The sequence below is a fragment of the Electrona antarctica genome, assembly GCF_951216825.1.
Source record: "Electrona antarctica genome assembly, chromosome: 16".
Taxonomy (NCBI): domain Eukaryota; kingdom Metazoa; phylum Chordata; class Actinopteri; order Myctophiformes; family Myctophidae; genus Electrona; species Electrona antarctica.
Window position 1 is genome coordinate 31993925 of NC_136797.1, and position 21956 is coordinate 32015880.

A 21956-nucleotide genomic window follows, 5' to 3' on the forward strand; every position below is an offset into this window, starting at 1 on the left:
TAGGAATGGAAGGATAACCTCATTGGAAACCTCATTTATCCAAAACTGTCAAATTTAAAAATAGCAAAAGAAAATGGACTCAAAACGCGTTGCTTCACGCCACACTTCGAGCATGTAAATCCGCTACTTTCACTACTTTCGTATGACGGTGTAGTATGATTAAGTGTTAATTTATGAAACAACACGGTTAAAAAACATGGAGATAAGAGGTTTCTTGTCCGACAGCGACGATATGTTAGTGTGAGCTGTCATCACCTCTACCGTCTGGAGGGAATGTCTGCATTTCCTACATGCTTGGTCATAATATGAGAGCTTCAGTTGAAACAGATCCTGGCTGGCATTCCATCATATTAAACAAAGACATGGCGGGAGGGGCCATCATACTGTTGGTGTTATCATTATGCACCCCCTTGCAGTGATCTCACGCGGGCCAAGGTAATGCTACTGACACAACTGAAGAGGGGTGAATCAGTCTGGAGAGATACATGTCCAGACGACACAGCAGCCCCCCTGCAGAGTCGATGCCCTTCAGTCAATATGGAGAGTTGAGTCAGAGAGACTGAGTCAACCATCTACTGCGCTGGTTCTCAAAGTAAAAAATGTAAAAGCCCCCCCCCCCCCCCCCCTTAACTCTAACAGCATACAAATAGAACCAAATGGACCTGTTATGGACCCTAACGGGTCCATTTGGTTCCATTTGTATACTACACCCCCAAGGAACCCTGAGTTCCGTACGTACGTACGTACGCACGCGCACGCACACGCACACGCACACGCACACACACACACACACACACACACACACACACACACACACACACACACACACACACACACGCATGCATGCACCTTAACATCTGGGCATTTAAACATGAAACTTCGCCTCTGATGTCACCCGATTTGATCTCCCAACGTTAGTCAGATAACCTTAATGGCGCTATCAGCCCCCACGTCTAAAACGAAACATTGACCCCGCAAGAGTGACGTAAAGAAGATCCATCCTTGTTTTTTGTTTTACGCAGAACCAAACAAAGCCTCCCCCCTTGCGTGGCGTCAGCGTTCTGGAAGCGGAACACAGCAGCGTCAGAGTCTAGTGTTACACTGTTATTACACTGTTATTGCTGTTTAAGATGACAGCAGTTGTTGGTAGATTCTCAGACATGCCGGTAGCTCCGGGAGTCTCCCGGAATGTAGCCTCGGCTCCCTGACACTGACACCCGCGAGGGGTCATAAATCTCCCGTAAATCTCCACCACACGCATTTATTTCACAAAATACTGACTCAGAAGACTGTTGTTTGTATGAACTAGGCCCATTCATTTATGGTAAACTGATTGAATCTGTTGCCAATTCCAAGTAAGGTCAAGACTGAGACTCGTGTCTCACCCATTTTCGTGGATTGGACGGTTGTGGTTGAAATTGTTTTAAAATGCGCGTAAAAAAGATGGGCCTGCGTACATGCGCACGTGTGTGTGTGTGTGTGTGTGTGTGTGTGTGTGTGTGTGTGTGTGTGTGTGTGTGTGTGTGTGTGAGATGTTGATGCGTAATATTACAGTCCAATAGGCCTATTGGTTTGATGTTTGTGCGATCAGAAACACATATTGCAAGGGGGGTTGCAGAGAAGCAGGGAGCCGGTGGGGGCAGAAGGTAAGGTCCCACCCCTGTCCCACCCCGCCAGCTGTCCTCTTCACACAGACGTCCATTCGGCTCCATGACTACCTCCGCCGCTGGCTGGACGGCGGAACAACAACAATGACCCCTGATTCCACCTACGAACTTTCTATACGGAACAGCAAGGGGTAATAAAAAGGCACAACAACAACATGCATCCCCTCCTTAAACAGGCTGCATAAAAGGGGCTAATTATAATCTACTGATTGAGAAACGCACGCGCTCACGTTGATACTGTAACTGTATGTGTCCATATGTATCCACCATAACTCAACATGTAGTCTATTTTCCTCCCACCTAGTCCTGCACATTACCCATTGCTGAATTGTGTTGTTTTTTAAAGTGTCTTTTACATTTTTACCCCTATTTTTAGGTTTATTTTTCAATCCAGTATGTGGATCCAGTATGTATCTATTATCATCTTGTTGTATAATGTATTTTTGTCATTAGCATGCAGTAGTCTTGTGAAACATCAACCACACCAACATTGTGCTACTTGTACCTGTACCTGTAGCCTAGAGCCAAACAACACCCCGCGATTTATGATGCTTGACTTTCTCTCTGTCCTTCTCTCTCTCTCTCTCTCACACACACACACACACACACACACACACACACACACACACACACACACACACACACACACACACACACACACACACACACACACACACACACACACACACACACACACACACACACACACAATGGATAGAACAGGTGTGGCACATGCCACTTCACTTCTGGGCATTTAACACTACCGTAACACTAATGTATCAGCTGAATAAACGAGTCCCTGCAAAACAAAACAAAACATTGACAGGAGCTAGGTGTCACGGCCCGGGGTGTCAAGAAAGACTAAAGCTTCCGCTTCATTATCTGAATAGGATCTCTTAAAGACATCTGACAAACCAGTTAAAATTCCTGTGGCAGAGAGATGTCCAGTTGATTAGGGACAAAGAGGCAAGTACAGCGAGCTTCAGCCAGTTGAAGGCGGAAGGGCTCGTCGGTGGTCAACAGGGACAACTTGAATCAGAGAGAATAATACCTGGGCACTTTAGGACAGATAAAATACTGGTCTGCAAGTATTTACTATTTTGCAGGGGTGACTGACTGACGTTTCCACGTGCGTCTTCCTCACAGAGTCAAACGGGGAACTCTGGGAATGTCCAGCTGATTGTCAGTGTGATAACAGGTAGTAGTCACCACTACAAATTAACTAATTTAGGCCTGAGGCCGATTTTAAAAACGCCTTCTAAATCTTCTACATTCTAATGTTTTCCGAAAAACGTTGAAAATAATCATGTTGCTACAGTACATCAACATATAAAACTAGAAAAAGTGCCCCTCGGGGCACAGGTCTCCACCAGGGCAGGTCAGGTTGTGGCCTCCTGGTGGCGCTATAATAGGCCAATGTGAAAAGGGTGCCATTTCTTCATACGCCTTTGATGGCAATTGGATGATTTGAGGCATTTTGTTCCAAAAATGTGTTTTGCAAAAATCAACCTGTTGGTGGCGCTATAACAGGCCAATGTGAAAAGGGTGGGATATATTCCTCAGCCTAGCAAGAAAATGTGTGAAAGATTTCACGTAAATTGCATGCTGCGTTCATGATTTGAGGCTTTTGTTCAAAACGGGGCAATCTTGCAAACTGTGAAAGCCAATTATAGCCAATTAGGATGGAATATGAAATATCGGACAGATCCGACTTGAGCACATGACCATAGAGATACTGTGTAACGATTTGTGAGATTTTTGGACAGAATCTGGAGGAGTAATGTGTTTTACAAAAGTCGGCCTCCTGGTGGCGCTATAAAGGGCAGATGCGGAAAATGCAGGTCAAAGGTTTGTCCTTGGCCTCTAGGGAGTGTGCATGCAACGTTTCACGCAGATCGGTGCAGTTTCAGGTAAAAAATGTGAAAAGCTGCCTCACGGTGGCGCTATAACAGGCCGTTCTGGAAAATGTGGGGCAGAGGTTCATCGTTGGCATCCAGGGAGTGTGTGTGCAAAGTTTGGCATCGACCGGGTTAACGGTGCCGGAGATTAGCTGGTAACGGACTGACGGAAGGACGGACACACACACACGCACACACACACACACACACACACACACACACACACACGGACGGAGTGCAAAACATACTCTCTCCCCATGCCTTCGGCCTGGTGGAGACAATAACACAGATGCTTTCCCAGTTTTAAAGGTATAACAACATATAGGCTTTCCCGGTCTTTTCATTTGATTGCATTTTTATTTGCTTTGAAAGCGAGAAAGCCTCCTTTCAGAGAATTACAGTGATAAGAGAGGAGAGGTTATACTGTATGTTAATCAGAGATGATGTTTTTATCTCTACTTGATTACCCCTTTATATGAGCTCCATTTCATTATCTATCATCATTTATCTCTACTTGATTACCCCTTTATATGAGCTCCATTTCATTTCGGTTGTTACAACTAGGTAACATTATCTCATATCCTGAAGTCATGTCACAATAGTTGCGTCAAAAATACAATTATAATGTTTACCATACCACCTGTGTCTAATTTGATCAAATAAAATAATAAATATATATACAAATAAATAAAACAAAATAAAAAGAAACGAGGGGGTAAAAGGTGAGCAATCTGTGGAATCTTAATGACATAACGTGTCAGTTAACTAAACAATAGAAGACCAAAGGGCAGCTATCATGGGCTTTACTGTCTCTGAGGTGTGAAGTCTGCTTTCATCCCAATGAACTGAAGCATGCATGGACAGCTGATAAATCAATGAGGCGTGAACACATGTGCAACACACAAACACGCACGCACACACACGCACGCACGTGCATGCACGCACACACGCACGCACGCGCACACGCACGCGCACACGCACACGCACACGCACGCGCACACGCACACACACACACACACACACACACACACACACACACACACACACACACACACACACACACACACACACACACACAGCACACCACTAGTGATGAGCTTAAATTCACTGTACCTCTCAATCTCTCTTAAAATATCAAGACCTGAGGCTGATTCTACAAATTCCTTCTAAATCGGTAGTTCTCAAACCTTTTCGTTTCAAGGAAAATGTCAAAGAAAATGTTTTGTGCCTGGGACCCCTCCAGAACAGGAAATTCAAAATGATTAAAAAACACTTGTTCAAGAATAGCAGATGTACACATGCTTGCAGCGCTGCATATGGCAGTGACGTGCTGTGAGCTTGTACATCTGCTATTTTTGAATATAGCCAACGCTAAAATGTAAAATGACACGGATGCTTTCCCAGTAAGGTGTGACTGACTGATCTGTTTAGGAACCCTGTGAGCTTACTGATCCTTTCACATCTAACATTGTGAATTGATTCAGCCAACAATCATTTAAGAATGTAATCTATACATTGATTATCCTATCACTGAGGCTGAGCACTGAATGAACTCATCATTGGTTTGGAAGTACAACACTGTTGATACCATAGACATATATACGTAGACGCCCTTTCCGGCTCTGAGGCGCGTGTCACCATTGAAGGCACAATTTTCCCGACATTCCTTGCAAAGCATTAGCGGAAGCTGCGTAACATAAGTCCCGTAAAAGACGCGCTGTGATTGGCCAGTAGTCACTTGAGTGACAGCGAGAGACATGGAGGAGTCGCATGAGTGACGTCGCTTGGGCAGCGACGCAGTCGCCTTCAGGAAATGCCTTCAGCACTTCTAAATAAGAAAGCTGCGGAGAACTGTTGTTTTGTGTTCACTCTTTAATGTTTTCTGTTAGTAATCTAATCCCCCCTGGCTCTGATGTTGTATTGTTAATAACTTTGTTGTTTGTGTTTGTTTGTTTGTCTTGTTTTGTATTGTAATGTATATTGTCATGACTGTTATAAAGATTTGTTAAAAAAAAAAAAAAAGCCTTCAGCACTGCACTTCCGCCTTCATTGGGATACACGTCGCTCCAATTAACTGCAACGGCCAGTGAGGCATCTATTTCTTATAATATCTATGGTTGATACAATACAGTAGTTTAATTGAGGCTTGTGTCTTGCAGGTTTAGTTCTGGGTATTCTGATGTATTCTGACAGTACAAAGACATCTATGCATTTAATAGCATGTCCCACATCACAGGAAAATCATACCCATTGATTGCGCTTGAAGTTCTGATGAAGATGGGCAATGAAGACTCCCTGATGAAAGCCTTTCAACTTATGGAACTGTTAAACTCTAAACTCTATGGGACATTATACCTTACACTGCAGGACAGAATTAATATGCTATTTTAAAGGACTAGTAGTTTTTTTTGTCTCCCTGTCATCTCTCTTTCCTTCTCCCCTGTTCACTTTAGTAGTCTATTAACATTTTAATTGTTTCCTTGACTGTAGCTAAATGTTGATGGAGAGGGTTACCATGTTTATGGTGCATTTATGGTGCATTTATATAGCGCCTTTATCCAAGGCGCTTTACATAGATTGTGCATTACATTCACACACACATTCATACACCGATTGCGGCAGAAGCCATGCAAGGTACCAACCAGCACATCGGGAGCAATTTGGGGTTCAGTGTCTTGCCCAAGGACACTTCGACATGTAGACAGGAGGAGGAGGAGATTCGAACCGCCGACCCATGGATCATTGGACGACCTGCTCTACCTCCTGAGCCACAGTCGCCCCGCCCCGTGTTAAATACAACACCCATTCTTCCATGTTCAACCTTAGTTTTATACAATTAGGCCTCTATAATGCTCATTATAAGATGGTACCATTTCCGTCTGATCACGCTGTCTCTCATTGGTGGGCTGCAGACAGTTCAGAAACCAATAGGTAGGTGGTTCTCTAGCTCGGAAGTTGAAATGCATGTTGAAATGTGGAAACGTTTGAAAACATTTGGAACTTTTTTTCCACCTGGCCAAAATAGGGAGGCCAGAGTAAATGTGATTAACCCATTTTGGGCGGGAACCCCTTAAGGTGTTTTAAACATTATGTTATAATTTAGCTATTGAAAAATAGCAGATCTACAAGCTCATAGCACGCCACCGAGTGGCGCGCTACGAGCTTGTAGGTCTGCTATTTTTGAAAAATCGTAAAAATGTGGCACAAATCCTGACAGAAAAAACAGGATTTAGAAGACATTTTATACATTTCGAGGTCAGGCCTAAATGTGATTAATGTGGTCCAACCTTTCAGTTGCAACGTGTTCCTGGGCTGTAGAAACCCGACCCAAACAGTTTAGATAAGACCAGCTTCAAGTACTTACAGGTTCTTCTTAGACTTCTTCTTGGTGCCGTTGGGGTCAAGCTCACAGCTGCACGCCGGGGACCCGGAGCTCAGCTGCAGGGAGAGGAAGGAGAGCAGAATGCATCATGTACACACTGAAGTGCCCTTGAGCAAGGCATTGAACCACTACCATGAAATGTTCTATGAGCAGGGCCTGGCTGTAAACAAGTATCTGATGCTTAGTCCAGTTACCCTGGGTAAATATAGTAACTTTGCTTTGCTTTACACTCCACAGTCAGAAAGCTAGCTATAGCTATTGGCTTCCTACTGTATAGCTATAATGTTAAAGGAGGGGGGGGGGGGGGGGGTAGAGAGAGAGACCAGCCTAAAGAATGGCCCATTGTATTGTGAGAGTACAGTTTAATCTGAGCTACGGCATGGTCACAGATGGTCTCACATGGATAAAGAGAGAGAGAGTTTGTGTTTGTGCGTGCGTGCGTGCGTGCGTGCGTGCGTGCGTGCGTGCGTGCGTGCGTGCGTGCGTGCGTGCGTGCCAAAACCTTATTGTACATTTGCATTGAACATACTTTGGTTTCAGCACTGCATGGGCTCTATCTTCACTGAAGTTTCAAATTCAGTGAAAGTTTAAAGTATGACATTTATTATGTTCATATTTTTTCTTCCTCTTTCATTTTTTTTGTCCTTTTACAAATGCCAATGGGTTAAGTGGTTGACCGCGAACGCTTTTGAGATTTAAAAGTGGTCCCTGGTCCAGAAATAGTCAGGAACCCGTGCCAGGGGTGTCATAGGGCATCTCAAGGTGGGGGGGATGAGCGTGGGGAGGGGATGAGTGTAAATGGTAAATGGTAAATGGTGCATTTATATAGCGCCTTTATCCAAGGTAAATGGTGCATTTATATAGCGCCTTTATCCAAGGCGCATTACATTCACCCATTTCACACACACATTCATACACCGATTGCAGAGGAAGCCATGCAAGGTACCAACCAGCACATCGGGAGCAATTTGGGGTTCAGTGTCTTGCCCAAGGACACTTCGACATGTAGACAGGAGGAGCCGGGATTCGAACCGCCGACTCATGGATCATTGGACCACCTGCTCTACCTCTTGAGCCACAGAGTGTGGGATGAGCAAAAAAAAAAAAAAACAGCCAGTCAAAGTAGGGGGATGACATCACAGATCTGTGAGAGTGGGGGTGTTGCGTCGTACTCACCATACTGTATATGGGTGTGACGCCCATGACCACTGCACTGCAGTATGTAGATGTGAAAGTTGATCAGCTAAAGCCTAATTAGCCTCGGTACCCTTCACTACCCAGGCTTGTATTTACGCTATGGCTCAAAAAATGAAAGCCTGGGGGAACGAGATACATTTCCTGGTCTAGGAGTGGGAGTGAACTACAGTGCAGAGGGGCGTCACTCTCAATATAATGATGCCAGTTTCTTCCGCTGTTTTCTACCAGGGAGGGGAGGGGATGGGAGGGGATGGGAGGGGAGGGGCGGCGGGGGGCAGGGCTCTGATCAGTGAACCAATATTTCTCCAGCGCTTGCTCCATGCGCAATGCAAGCCTATTTTATACTTTAGCGTATTACAGCATGTTCCCTTGTGATCATCTCCCTAACCCTAACAATAAACAAAAGCTATGATAATAGACATATACAGTTTCATCGGATTAGAATCTCCTCTGTAGGAAGCCTGGCACATTGCTAATTAAACAAGACATTCATTCTAGAACCTATTATATTGTAATGGGATCGTTTTGATACTGTCATAAACAATACAAGCCAATTAGATTGTTCTGTAAGATGAAAGGCTTGACTACAAACACATGCAGCCCGTGCCAATAGGTCACGACCCGGCCCCACCCCTAACCATCCCATCTGATGCCATCGTCAATAGCAGAAGCACTAATTAAGTCAATTTACAACTCACATTACAACCCACACGTCAATAAACAGCTGAACACTACATTTTTCATACATCCTCAAAATGGACTTTCTTAGAAGTCATTTACAACATGCTGACAGGTCTACAGGAACCCATTGATTCCACCTCGTCTTAATGGGGAGGTTTGTGGGTTTCGGGAAAACATTAGTCCTTTACTAAGTGATTGTATCTGGCAGTCGTGGAAGAGACACTCAGGTTTTGTACTTAGGTAGGGGAAGTGATATATGATGATGCCATATTTGGTTTGTTTGTTAAACAGTTAAAGCTCTGTTCTGTTAAAGCTCTGTTCTATTATTTGTTCAATAATAGGGGTCGTCCCATCTCTCCAGCTGTTTGCGTCGCCAATTTCATCCAATCAGGATCTTGTTTGGATAACGCACAGACCTGGACCACTGAAGCTGCCAGGGTCCGTCCGTGTGTCCGCCAGAGCCGAACCTCTGCCTTGAATTTTTCAGATCGGCCTGTTATAGCTCCAGGAGGCAGATTATTGCAAAACACATGTGTTTTGATATCGCTCCTACATATTTTGTCAAAACATCACGTGAATCGGCACATGGTATCTCCATAGTCATGTGATCAAGACGGATGCGTCCAATTTTTCATATACCATCCTGATTGACTAACACATTGCTTTCCAAAGTTGCAGGATTTCTCGCAAAATCGCAGATACCAAATATACTGTATTTGTATTTGGAGGGGGGGTTAGCAGTTCCACAAGCTCACAATTATTTTCCATTTTTGAACATATGATGTATACTTAAAGGGGCATTCCACTCATTTTCAACATTTTACTATGTCATTAATATACGTTAGAGCTGTGTGCGTGTGTGTGTGTGAGAGAGGGCAAGATTTATAACTTATCAGTCTTAAGAATACGCCTACAATGTGCAGTAACTTTGGCTATTTTAGCACAAGTAAAGCTTGTTCTGTACTGTACGTTTTTGACTCTATTACAGGACATTCCGATCTGTTACATTTAGTCTCTGGTATGAAAAAAATCATTAACATGGTGAAACGCATCTTGATGACATCATCAAGATGTGTTTCACGATGTTAATGATCTTTTTCAGATCTCCAGTTCTAGGAAACACAGAATGGGGGGACTTTTTTATTATTTCCACACAACAGCTCTAAGGTATATTAATGACATAGTAAAATGAGTGGAATGCCCCTTTAACATAATGAAATGCGCAAAATAGGGACACCAAGTTGTAAGTGGCCACAAAAAATGTGGCTATCCACATTTATTTTCATTCCATTATAGATGTTTGGGTATTCAACAAGGTCTCCTTATGAGAGACCAGAGACTAAATGTAACAGATCGGAATGTCCTGTAATAGAGTCAAAAACGTACAGTACAGAACAAGCTTTTCTTGTGCTAAAATAGCCAAAGTTACTGCACATGGTAGGCGTATTCTTAAGACTGATAAGTTATAAATCTTGCCCTCTCTCTCTCTCACACACACACACACACACACACACACACACACACACACACACACACACACACACACACACACACACACACACACACACACACACACACACACACACACACACACACACACACACACACACACACACACACACACACACACACAGCATTCCAACAAGTACAGACTGATTGCATGCTCTCTAGTTGATTCTCAGCGTCCACATGGGTCCACTAGGGGGTTGAAAGGGACACTTACGGGTCTGTAACTCTGAGAGTGTACAAAATGGTTCCATTTGTACACTCTCAGAATGGTGGCACTAAAATAAGCCAATTTGAAATGGGTGCTATTTCTCCTTAGGCCTTTCACTGCAATCCGGGGGGGGGGGGGGGTCCTCGGTCTAGTGGGAAATCACACGCTGCGTTCATGATTTGAGGCATTCTGTTCAAAACTGACCAATCCTGAAAACTTTGGAAGCCAATCTTAGCAAATCAGGATGGAATATGGACAATCGGACAGATCCGTGTTGATCACATGACTACAGAGATTCTGTGTACCGATTTGCGTGATTTTTTGACAAAATCTGTAGGAGTAATATAAACGTGTTTTGCAAAGATCTGCCTCATGGTGGCGCTATAACAGGCAGATAATAATTGGGGGCAGAGGTTCTGCTCTGGCATCCAGGGAGAGTGTTTGCACAGACACAGTTTGGCAGCGGCCGGGCCGCCAACAGTGCCTTAGATTAGCTGGTCGCAGATAGACGGGGACACACACGGACGGAAGGGTGCAAAATAGAGACCTGCGGATGAGCTTTTTTGTCACCCGAATCCGTGTGTGCATATTTATAATCCACCCGTTATCCGACCGCATTCATTAATTATTCCAATTCATAAATCCGCAATCACCCGCGGATTGTGGGTGGTTGTGGATTGCGAGATTTTGCATAGATTTTGTGCGTTTTAAAAGCTATAATAAGCCTATAGATAGATGCCATTCATTTATTTCCTGCATTATTTCACCCGCGGTTTATCCCATATTAATTTACAATATATTTGAATGACCGCGGTTAAATCTGCCCTCCGCAGGTCTCTAGTGCAAAACATAGAATTGTACGCTGTAGATTGTGAAACAGTGCTCTAGCACAGTGGTTCCCTAAGTGGGGTCTGGGGACCCCCAGGGGTCCTTGACGGAGTTCCAGGGGGTCCCCAGCTAAATGATAGTTTGTAACCAAATGGACCCTTATGGTTCTGTAACTCTGAGAGTGTATACCAAATGACCCTAACGGGTCCATTTGTAGTTTTGTACACTCTCAGAGATAGAAATGCCATTAAATGGGGGTCCGCAGACTAATGCGTGTCAAACTGAGGGTCCTTGAAATTAAACGGGTTGAGAATCACTGCTACACCCCCCCCCCCCCCCCCCACACACACACCACCTCTTGCACAGTAGAACGGCTGTATGTCTGGTAAGGCCAGTGAAACGAGTCTAAGCCAACTCTTCTCTAAATATAACCTCGGTACTGGATGTGTGCGTGCGTGCGTGCGTGCGTGCGTGCGTGCGTGCGTGAGTGCGTGCGTGTGTGCGTGAGTGTGTGCGTACGTGCGTGCGTTGTGTGTGCTCGCGTGTGCTTGGATTACTATACTTGTGAGGGCCAGGCCAGTCAAATGTCCCCACATGTGTAGCAGAGTTTGAACAGATAGACGCTGTGAGGACCATTCTACTGGACGGCGCTCACAAGAGAAATAGTTGTTTTATGGTTCATAAAAAGAGATTAAAGGGAGTCAGGCTTACGATCAGGAACAGATTCAGCTCAAGGTTTGGATGAGACATTTAGAGGGTTAGATTTAGGGCTTAGGGTTGGAGTTATATCTGATTTACACTTAAGATGAGTGCCGATATCGTGCTCCGATCTACCAGCTCACAACGCGTTGCAGCGCGAAAATCGGTTATTTTCTCCTGAAGGGTTAGTGTTAGTGGTACTAATTGCTGTCCTAAATGTTGATGTCTTCAAGAGTATAGTAATGCAACATGGGCATGTGCGTGTGTGTGTGTGTGCGTGTGCGTGTGCGTGTGCACACATACAGTAGAGATTCTCCATGCTTCAGTTCACTGAAGACAGTAAGAAAACACAGAGTTTGCCAAGGAACACAAGGCTGTACGGCCGCCTCGAGGGATACAGATGTCCACACACTGCTGAGCCCTGATAAGATGTGCTGTGCAGATCACACACACACACACACACACACACACACACACACACACACACACACACACACACACACACACACACACACACACACACACACACACACACACAGCTTGCCAATAAGTGTGACGGTTCGCGCACGTGCCTCTGCTGGGCACACACACACTTACTTGCATGCAATTATATACATTGCATGCACGTGCGGAGAGTCAATCATATGGGCGAGCACGTATCGGAAAAATCCCTAGTAAAATACGTGCCCACATACGGGCCAACACGTGCACCCAATCTGCAAACACACATGACCTAACAGCTGAACCGAAGCAACAGACCGTCACACACAGTGATGGAAGAAGTACTCACATTGTTTTACTTAAAGATGGAGTGCCACAATTTTTGTATTTTCCAGTTTTTCATGTGTCTATGAGGTGACAGCACTTCATTAGACACCCTGGAGTTGTTTTTATGTGTATTAACTTTGTATTTAGGGTTTCTTCCTGGAGGCTGAACCCTTGACAGTCAAACGGGCCAATGAAATAAACAGTAATATAGTGACATCACACTATCAGCCCCTCCCCTAAACCCTCCCCCTTTATCATACAACCACAGCTGTGGGTGCGGCTTCAGTTCAGGTGGATCACCACCCATCACCACCCACCAGGCAAACCAGGCATACTTAATGAACTGGTGGGCGTGCCCACATACAAACAACATTTTAACAAATAATGTACACTTTTTTGAAAAAATTATACCTCCATAACAATAATAAGACCTGATGATTATGTTTTAGGGTGGAAAAAAATCACGGCACTCCATCTTTAAGTAGCAAAACTAATCAATACCCGATTGCAGAAATAGTTACAAGTACAAGTTCCGGCATCAAAATATATTTAAAGTACCAAAAGTAAAAGTACTCAGTATGCAGAAGGTCCCATTTCACCAGTTTTCAAATAGATAGCAGATCTGCAAGCTCACAATGACTGCGTTACAAAGCGATACAGAGTACCTACCCGATGACAGTGTGTAATTAAAACAACAACACGGCTGGCATGGCTGGCTGCAGTTATAGTTATAGTGCTCAGTGTGAATGGCCCTTTAGGCTGCTCAACTACACCGCTGGCTGGCTGTCAGCGGTATTGCAGCTGTTCGTCCTCAACAGACAGACAGACAGACAGACAGACAGACAGACAGACAGACAGACAGACAGACAGACAGACCAGTCGGCCAGTCATTGGAGTGGTTAGGCACAGTTCAAAAAATCTCCGACAGTGGTTTTCATAGTGAGGTCCACTTGGGGTTCCTAAAAGGATCCAAATGGATCCTTATGTAACGCACAGGATTCGAACTCGGGCCTCCCGCGTGAAAGTCCAACATCTTAGCCACTAGACCAAAGGGATATCCCCCTGGACTGGGGGAGATATTAGACTTTTGAGGCCATCAGGCAGAGGATCTGAGCCACTTACAGGTCTGTAACTCTGACAGAGTACATACAATGGGAACAAATTAGGATCCTTACAGGTCTGTAACCAAATGGACCCAACACTGGTTTCGGTATCGGAACAACTCTGACCAAAGACTATACAAATGGGACCCAATGCCTCTCCCCTTGGCACAACGCATCAAGGAGTTGGGTTGGGGGTAAGTCCCTGCGATATACTAGTGTTATGTCCAGGGGGTGTACTTGTACATCATGGCTGGGCTGGGGAATGGATTTGTACAGTACAGCAAGCCACGGCTAGTACAGAAACAGGAGACCCTATATGGGCCACATATGGCTCGGCAAGGCTTACTTACTTCGCAGTGGCCGAACGGATTGCGAATCAGCGGTCCGACACGTTCAAATTACCACCGCTGAAGTGCCCTTGAGCAAGGCATTGAACCACTACCATGAAATGTTCTATGAGCAGGGCCTGGCTGGAAACAAGTTCTTGAGCTTAGCCCAGATACCCTGGGTAAATATAGTAACTTTGCTTTGCTTTGCTTACACAAACAAGTTCAGAAAACAACTGCATGACTGCATGGCACAGAATAATATTAATAAATAAACCTGGGGAGTCTATAAATAGCTGTGAACATTTTTTTTTTTTTTTTTTTTTACTCTGTCCCAACTCTGTCTGCACCGTGTCCCCCCAGTGCCCCCCCAGTGCCTCCCCAGTGCCCCCCCAGTGCCTCCCCAGTGTCTCCCCAGTGCCAGTGTCCTGCCAGTGCCTCCACAGAGCCTCCCCAGTGTCCCCACAGTGCCTCCCCAATGGACCCCCAGTGCCTCCACAGTGTCCCCACTGTCCCCCCAGTGCCTCCACAGTGTCTCCTCAATGGGGGGGGGGGGGGGGGGGGGGGGGGGGGCGCCGCGAAAAATCCTGCTTGGGGCGCCAGATTGCTCAGGACCGGCCCTGTCGCAACGCATAGTGAATTTGTAGATCTGCTATTATCAAAAAATCTCGACACAATGAGGAAAAGTTTGAATTATGTTTTGAAACATTCAACATGTGCTTGGCACTAAATATTTTCAGATGGCGTCCGCGGCCAAATAAATAATACATTGGGGGGTGTCATGACATGAAAAGGTTTGAGTACCATTGCAGTATTTTCATATGAAAACAAATGGTGGAGTCTGTGTAGTTCTTTGTGTACTCTGGCATGTGCAGTGTGTTGTGGACTCAGACTCAGTGTGTTGTGGACTTATTTTTCCCTTCAGGGCAACACTCTCTCTCTCATTCCATTTTCTACCGTCTTGTTGCAAAACGACACGTTAGACCTGTCAGCTTCCTGACATTGTGCGACCTGACCTGTGTGTGCGTGTGCACGTGCGTGTGCGTGCGTGCGTGCGTGCGTGTGTGCGTGCGTGCGTGCGTGCGTGCGTGCGTGCGTGCGTGTGTGTATTTGCTCCTTTAATCGGACCCTCCTCAGCCTACTGTTATCCAGCCCCACTTAGGAGACGGCTGCTTCCTGTCAAAATACTTCCGGTATATCACATGACAGGATGTCACTGAACAATGTCCACACAACACTCCGTCTCCGTCCCCCCCATGCATGAATGCCATGCCGGCTATCCATTTAAAATGTTATCAACATTCCTGCGGGCTTTTCCGATCAAAGGATCCCCTGTTAGTACGAAACGTAGTCATCTTTGATCATTTGGGCCGTAGGTCCTTGCAGGACGGACGCTTGTGAAGCATTCTTGAAGGAGTGGATTACTTAGAGACATGCAAGCACTGTCTCCATGGTCAATTTAGTAGCTATGGCTCGATACTTCAGCTTCTGAAAGTGAATCATCACGGCAACAGCAAATAATGCATGCATGCGTGCAGGTGTGTATGCGCGTGACCACGTGTGCATACCTTTGCAGGTGTGCAAACTTGATTTTTATTATCTATCGGCCATTTACACAGTAAATATTCTCAGAATCAAATTGTCACATCACAATACAGGTGTAAAGAAGTGGGTGATTGGGCGGGTTGGGGGGGGTTGGGGGGGCAGCAAGGAGAAACATGTCGTGGATAGAGAAAAAAAAATATCTACATATAGTTTGAATTTAACACTGAAAGTGTATGAATGGAACCAAATGGATCTTTACGGGTCCATTTCATACACTCTCAGACTTAACTGAGAGTTATAGACCTGTTAAGAGTCTCTAATCCGTATGCGTCCACTTGGCTGCTGGCGGTCCCAACATTGAGAACCAGTGTTGTAACGCCCACCCCCCCTCCTGGTCTGACCTGTGCGTCTATTTGCAGCGATTCTGCAATCTGCAAAGGTGAAGTTCTGCCATAAGCTGCTTGGTGGAATACCCCATAAGCTCTCCCAGAGAAGCGTGGCATAGCGTATGGAATGGAAGGGTAAATATGGAAGAGCGAGCGTCAGGAATGGTGCAAACCAGATTCCAGCCGTGACGGTAGCCGTGGAATGATGCGGCTCATCCACTCGCTCGTGACAGAGGTCACACAAGAGGTCAACGCTTCCAACTCGCCGCAGAGGCAAACAACACCTCGGCCGTCATGGAACAACTGACTTCACTACACCGGGGGAAAAAGTACTCCTACAGTATTTCGTTTTTTATACTTGAGTAAATGTCGCAGTAACCCATGTAGAAATCTGCTACAAGAAACGTCCTGTACAAAATAAATAATTTGAGTTTAAAGTACAAAATACAAAAGTAGTGCAAACCTATAATAGTACAAAATTACCAAAAGTACTCCTTATGCAGAATGTCCCATTTCAAAAGTATTTCACAATGTATAAAAGAAAATTGAAAATTGCTGAACAAGTACAAAATAGGGCTTAAGTGGTAAATGTTTGTTTTGTAATAATAATCTCAATTTACAACATAAATTGCCCACTTGCCGAAATGTGCTGACCTCGTCACATTTGTGATGACAGCTATGGCCGTTTTTAGCCCAATGAGTGTTTTTTGTGCAAAATTAATGCTAGGAATGGATTAAGAATCATGAAAACCCCCTAGTTTGACATGTCACATGCTACTTAAAGCATAATGAAATCTAGAAAATGTTGCCTTATATTGATTGTTCATGGTGGCCATATGGATCTGGTCATTGTGGCGACCCCGAAGGTCGCTGGCTCGGGCGCCCTCGCTAAATCATTAGAGCATGCCCTGGGCTACATCTGTGCTTTTACACGAATTAGCGCAAATATCCCTATCCCTACTCAATCAAGTAAAAGTATTCTAATGGAATTTGGTTCCATTTAAACACTCTCAAAGTAATATAGGGGTCATTGAAGTTACAACGTTTGAGAACCAGTGAAATAGATGCAAACCACAAGCCTTAGCCGTAGTAACTTTATTTTTTTTATAACCCCTCAGATTTCAGAGAAAGACAGTGTGCGTTATTTAATCATGCACAAAACTCCTATTCACGAGCACCCTTGGCAGTTGTTTGGTGTCCAAATATAGTGTCATGTCCCCACAGCTTAACACGGGTCGGTGGGTGAAACAATGGCACTCTTCAAATTCAAAGCCTGCACGGATTTAATAAAATCATTATTTCAACTTGGGGAAAATGTCTGAGATTGGTTTCAGGAGTAGATAACTTGATTTACACTGGTTTCACAAGCTGAATGTTCTTTTTCATAACACCCAGTCCATCTCTCTGAGAGATATGTAATTTAATACTATTCACATCCACTCTTATTACCACCATATACTGTAGTATATATAGTACTTTTTAGTTTTAAGTGAGTTTGTCAGTCTTATATTATCAATATAGCATCAGTGATACAAAGTACCTTTACTCAAGTGTTGTACTTGAGTACAATGTTGAGATTACTCCTGTGTGGGGTTAGGGTTAGGGTTAACCGTGCTCCTGTGTGTGTGAGTGCTGTGTGTGTGCGTGCTATACACAGTTGCTGATGGGAGACCACATAGCTGGCATGCAGCGGAAGTACACAGCGATCCCCTTGCATGTTCGCCAGTCATGCAAGATAGACAACACAAGAGTGTTCATTTAACTCTGAGAATGTACAAATGTAACATTGGTTGCGCGCGCACGCGCACATGCACACACACACACACACACACACACACACACACACACACACACACACACACACACACACACACACACACACACACACACACACACACACACACACACACACACACACACACACACACACACACACACACACACACACACACACACACACACACACACACACACCTGCCCTTTGCAGTGCTCTAGTCTAGTCTAAAGTGAATGGAAGTCTCATTTCTCTCCAAAAGCCCTTGAATATGATGGAATATGATTAAGGATTACTGTCATTATGGCAATCTCACACTTCATATCGCACACACCATACCTGTAACTTTCAATGTGGGAAAACCTTCAATGGAAAATAAAAATAAAAACGTTTTTTTGGTAATTGTTCCAGGGGCCACAAGGGGGCGCCCCGCGGGCCGCATTTAGCCCGCTGGCCGCCAGTTGAATACCCCTGCCCTACTTGATACAGCGCCACACAAAAGCATCAAAAGTAGATCTGCTACTCGTGATACTTTTGAATTTGAATCCTGAAAGGTGAAGCGTTTTGGACATACCCCGACAGAGACCATCCATATTCAAGTGCTCCGCAACACTGATGCAATCATATGCCGACCAGACCAGTGGCACACACATGCATTCAATCACCCAGACGTGCGCACGGCAGATGACACCAGCGGGGCCTTCTGGATCATGTCCCGTATTGGCCAAGCATTACAGAGTTGTTGTTTTTTTGTTGTTGTTGTAGCCGCGTTGCTGTGGATGCCACACACAGCCCTGTGCCAGGTTATGACAAGCCTGTGCCAGGTTATAATATAGCGACACACACAGGGGCATTAGGGTGGCTGCAGAGCATGGCACTGCTGACAAAAAGACCTAGGGGAAAGGTTTACATGACATCGAGCCAATATCTATGAAAAGAATGTCGTCATCATACTCCTCTGCACAATGTCTGCATCTGATGACAATGATACAAACACTCCTTTTCGGGGTAGTATAGAAGCCATGTTGCGCTCGATTATATAACCCACGAATCAGTACCGTTGCCGGTACCTATATACAGTGATGTGGGGAGGGCACACCTCAGCAGTGCTGGAAGAAGTACTGATTTTGTTTTACTTAAGTAAAAGTATCAACACCACAATGTAGACAGACTCTGTTACAAGTAAAAGTCTGGTATTCAAAATGTACTAGACTGGTATTCTAAAAGTACAGACGTATTGGCATCCAAATAATCTTAAAGTACCAAAAGTGAAAGTACTCATTAGGCAGAATGTTCCATGTCACAAGTTTGAACAGCATACCCAAATCAATTGAAAATACACAAAGTATAATAGGGTTGAAGTGGTTAATGTACGTTTTGTATAATAATATTCAAAATCGTCAAAGTAACTAGTAAATGAAAAATTCAAATTAGTAGTGGAGTAAAAGTACAATATTTGCCTCTAAGATGTAGTGGAGTAAAAGTATTATAGAAAATAGGAAATACTCAAGTAAATTAAAAAATACCTAAAAATTCTACTTGAGTACAGTACTTAAAGTACAGTACGTAAATGTAGTAAATTCACATCACTGCTCATGAGTACCGTAGTTGGATTTACAGTATAGACTAGAAATGTAATCCTCATTTACTCATCAGCTGTATTTGCCCTAGGGCTGATAACTGTTAAACCTATGGTATAGCTGAACAATCAGCATATAAGCTGCATGCTGAACGAGTCAGCAGCAGAAGGAACTCATGGTTGCTATACTGTAGTTGCTGCGTTGCTCAAATGCCATTTTCTCGCCATGTGTGATTAAACAACCATTCATTATTTGAATTGCCTTCAGCCCCCCTCACTCATATCCATTGTGCGACATGCCAACATCTGTGTTTCTGTAGTGAATGCATCCTGTTTGTTCCCACACTCCATCACTAGCATAGTTATTTAGCTAATTCACTAGTCTAGGCAAGAATCACACACAGCCGAAAGCTTGCCAACAAACAAATAAGGCTGCATTAGCTTCATTAGCTTTGGATTAGCCAGCGTCTGTGAATTGGATTTGCAAAGAGTGTTAATGTATTTATTGTAAGAGGCTGAAATCATGCGAATAGTTGGAAATGTATATGGTTCTTTTCCACAACGAAGGGTAGCACAGAACCTATACCACAACCTGGAACTTTTCAGAACCTGTGAAGTTCTGTGATGTCTTTTGGTTTGTTAACGTTCGTTACCATTATAACCAGAACCACCCCTGAAAGGAAAGGTACGTCCTAAAAAGAAACTCATGTGAGCTTGCAGATTGGCTATTTTCGCTAGATGCCATGGCGCTCCTTACACCTGGCCAGACCAAGGTGGAACCATGCAACAATGTCGTCCTCGGAGTCCCATGCTCTCACTACTTAAAAAAAAGATTTGAAAAAATGTTGCACCTTATGTGTCTTGGTCAACTGTATAGCCTACTACCGTATGTGTAGATCTGTGATTTGACCTTGTCTGAAGATTGAAGCACGGGTCGCAGTCACGACGTTTTTGAAATAAATGTCCAAAAAAGGGAAGATCAGGTTGAACGTGGTTAAAAGAGCATGGACAACAACGTGGACAATGGAAATTAGGAAATTAGGAAATATTCCATTTCTCTTAATTTCATCCAGCTGTTTTCAAGTCGAATGGAAACTATTGTAACATAATTGGAATTGGCTCAAATGACTGATCATGCGATTATGCAATAATTGTGTGACAGGCTTAGAGACGGAATGACATCACCATTCTTAGAGGCCTGCATATACTGTAGTAGTTAGACCCTAATGTAAACGCCAAGTATAGCAACTATAATATCAGCAGAAATGTATTGGCATGTGAGCTTTGGACTCCTGCGACATGGTTGTCTATATGCAAACACATTTGATAACTGAAAGAGGAAAGACTATTCATTTTTGCTTAAATAGTTTCCATATGTTTACTACAAATGATGTGTGTGCAATGTGCATTTTACAACATATCTATTATACATTTGAAAAGGTGTCCCCAATGCCCAAACCACGAAAAGAAAGTCACCAGCTACTACGTCACTGACACGCTGCAACACGCTGCAACACACACTGCAACAACACACTAACACGTCACACACTTACCCTCCGCGTCGTTCGTTCCCTATCTCCTCATGTCGCGCCGCACGGCCACACTCAACACCATCCGCGTAAAAATTGTCATCGCACTGCCACTAAAGCCGGCTCCCGTCCACACTCGCACACAATATCAATAATAAACACAAACACGCCACAAGCACCGACACCCCCGCCTAATTTGTTGCCACGTCTATGAAAACAAGCACAGAAAAAATGCCATTCAACACGCTACTTACACACACTACCACTCGCTTACAATACGCGGACCTGGCAACACTACATTCCCTCTCCCATTTGCTCACAGCCCACCACGTGACCCACACAGGGAGGGAGACGATTGCGCGATGCTTCTATGTACAGGATTCTATAGGTCACCACTTTTGGTGTGACACACACACGGCTTCTGTTTACTATGCGTTGTCAACACGTGCTGAGTTGACAAACATTGACCGATTTCGGAGAAGACTGATAGTTTATCCTTTAGTAATTAGGCTGTGGAAGTATTCACACTAGGCAACTTTTGCATTTATTGGGATTGGCAATTTGGGGAGAAAAGGAGGAGGAGGAGGTGATCAAGCTCCACAACACCACATTGGTAGGTAGGCTCAAGGCCAGGGCAGGAATTTCACGGCGGCCACGGCGGCCATGGCCGTCGTTGCCCCTCTCTTTGGCCGTGTGCCCCTCGAAAAAGTATATGCCCATACGGCCACAGTGGCCGTGGTGCCCCGACCGGCGCCCACAGAAGTTCATTTTACCGTTTATCGCAATTTTCCAGTCATTACGGTAACCAATGTTCCCCTCACGTCCCGCGCAGAACAAATCTGTGTTGTAGTTGTGTTGCCATTTGCAAAGTGGTTTG

The 21956-nt window shown here is 44.5% G+C and overlaps 1 protein-coding gene across 3 annotated transcripts in view; it reads right to left on the bottom strand.

Moving 5' to 3' along the window:
• Window positions 1–21956, bottom strand: part of rgs3a (regulator of G protein signaling 3a) — a 227543-nt gene that overhangs the window by 23551 nt on the left and 182036 nt on the right. For all 3 annotated transcript variants that reach the window (XM_079524842.1, XM_079524843.1, XM_079524844.1), the window contains one exon: window positions 6930–7003. In XM_079524842.1, coding sequence (XP_079380968.1) covers window positions 6930–7003 — 74 coding nt within the window. The remainder of the gene's footprint in view (window positions 1–6929; window positions 7004–21956) is intronic.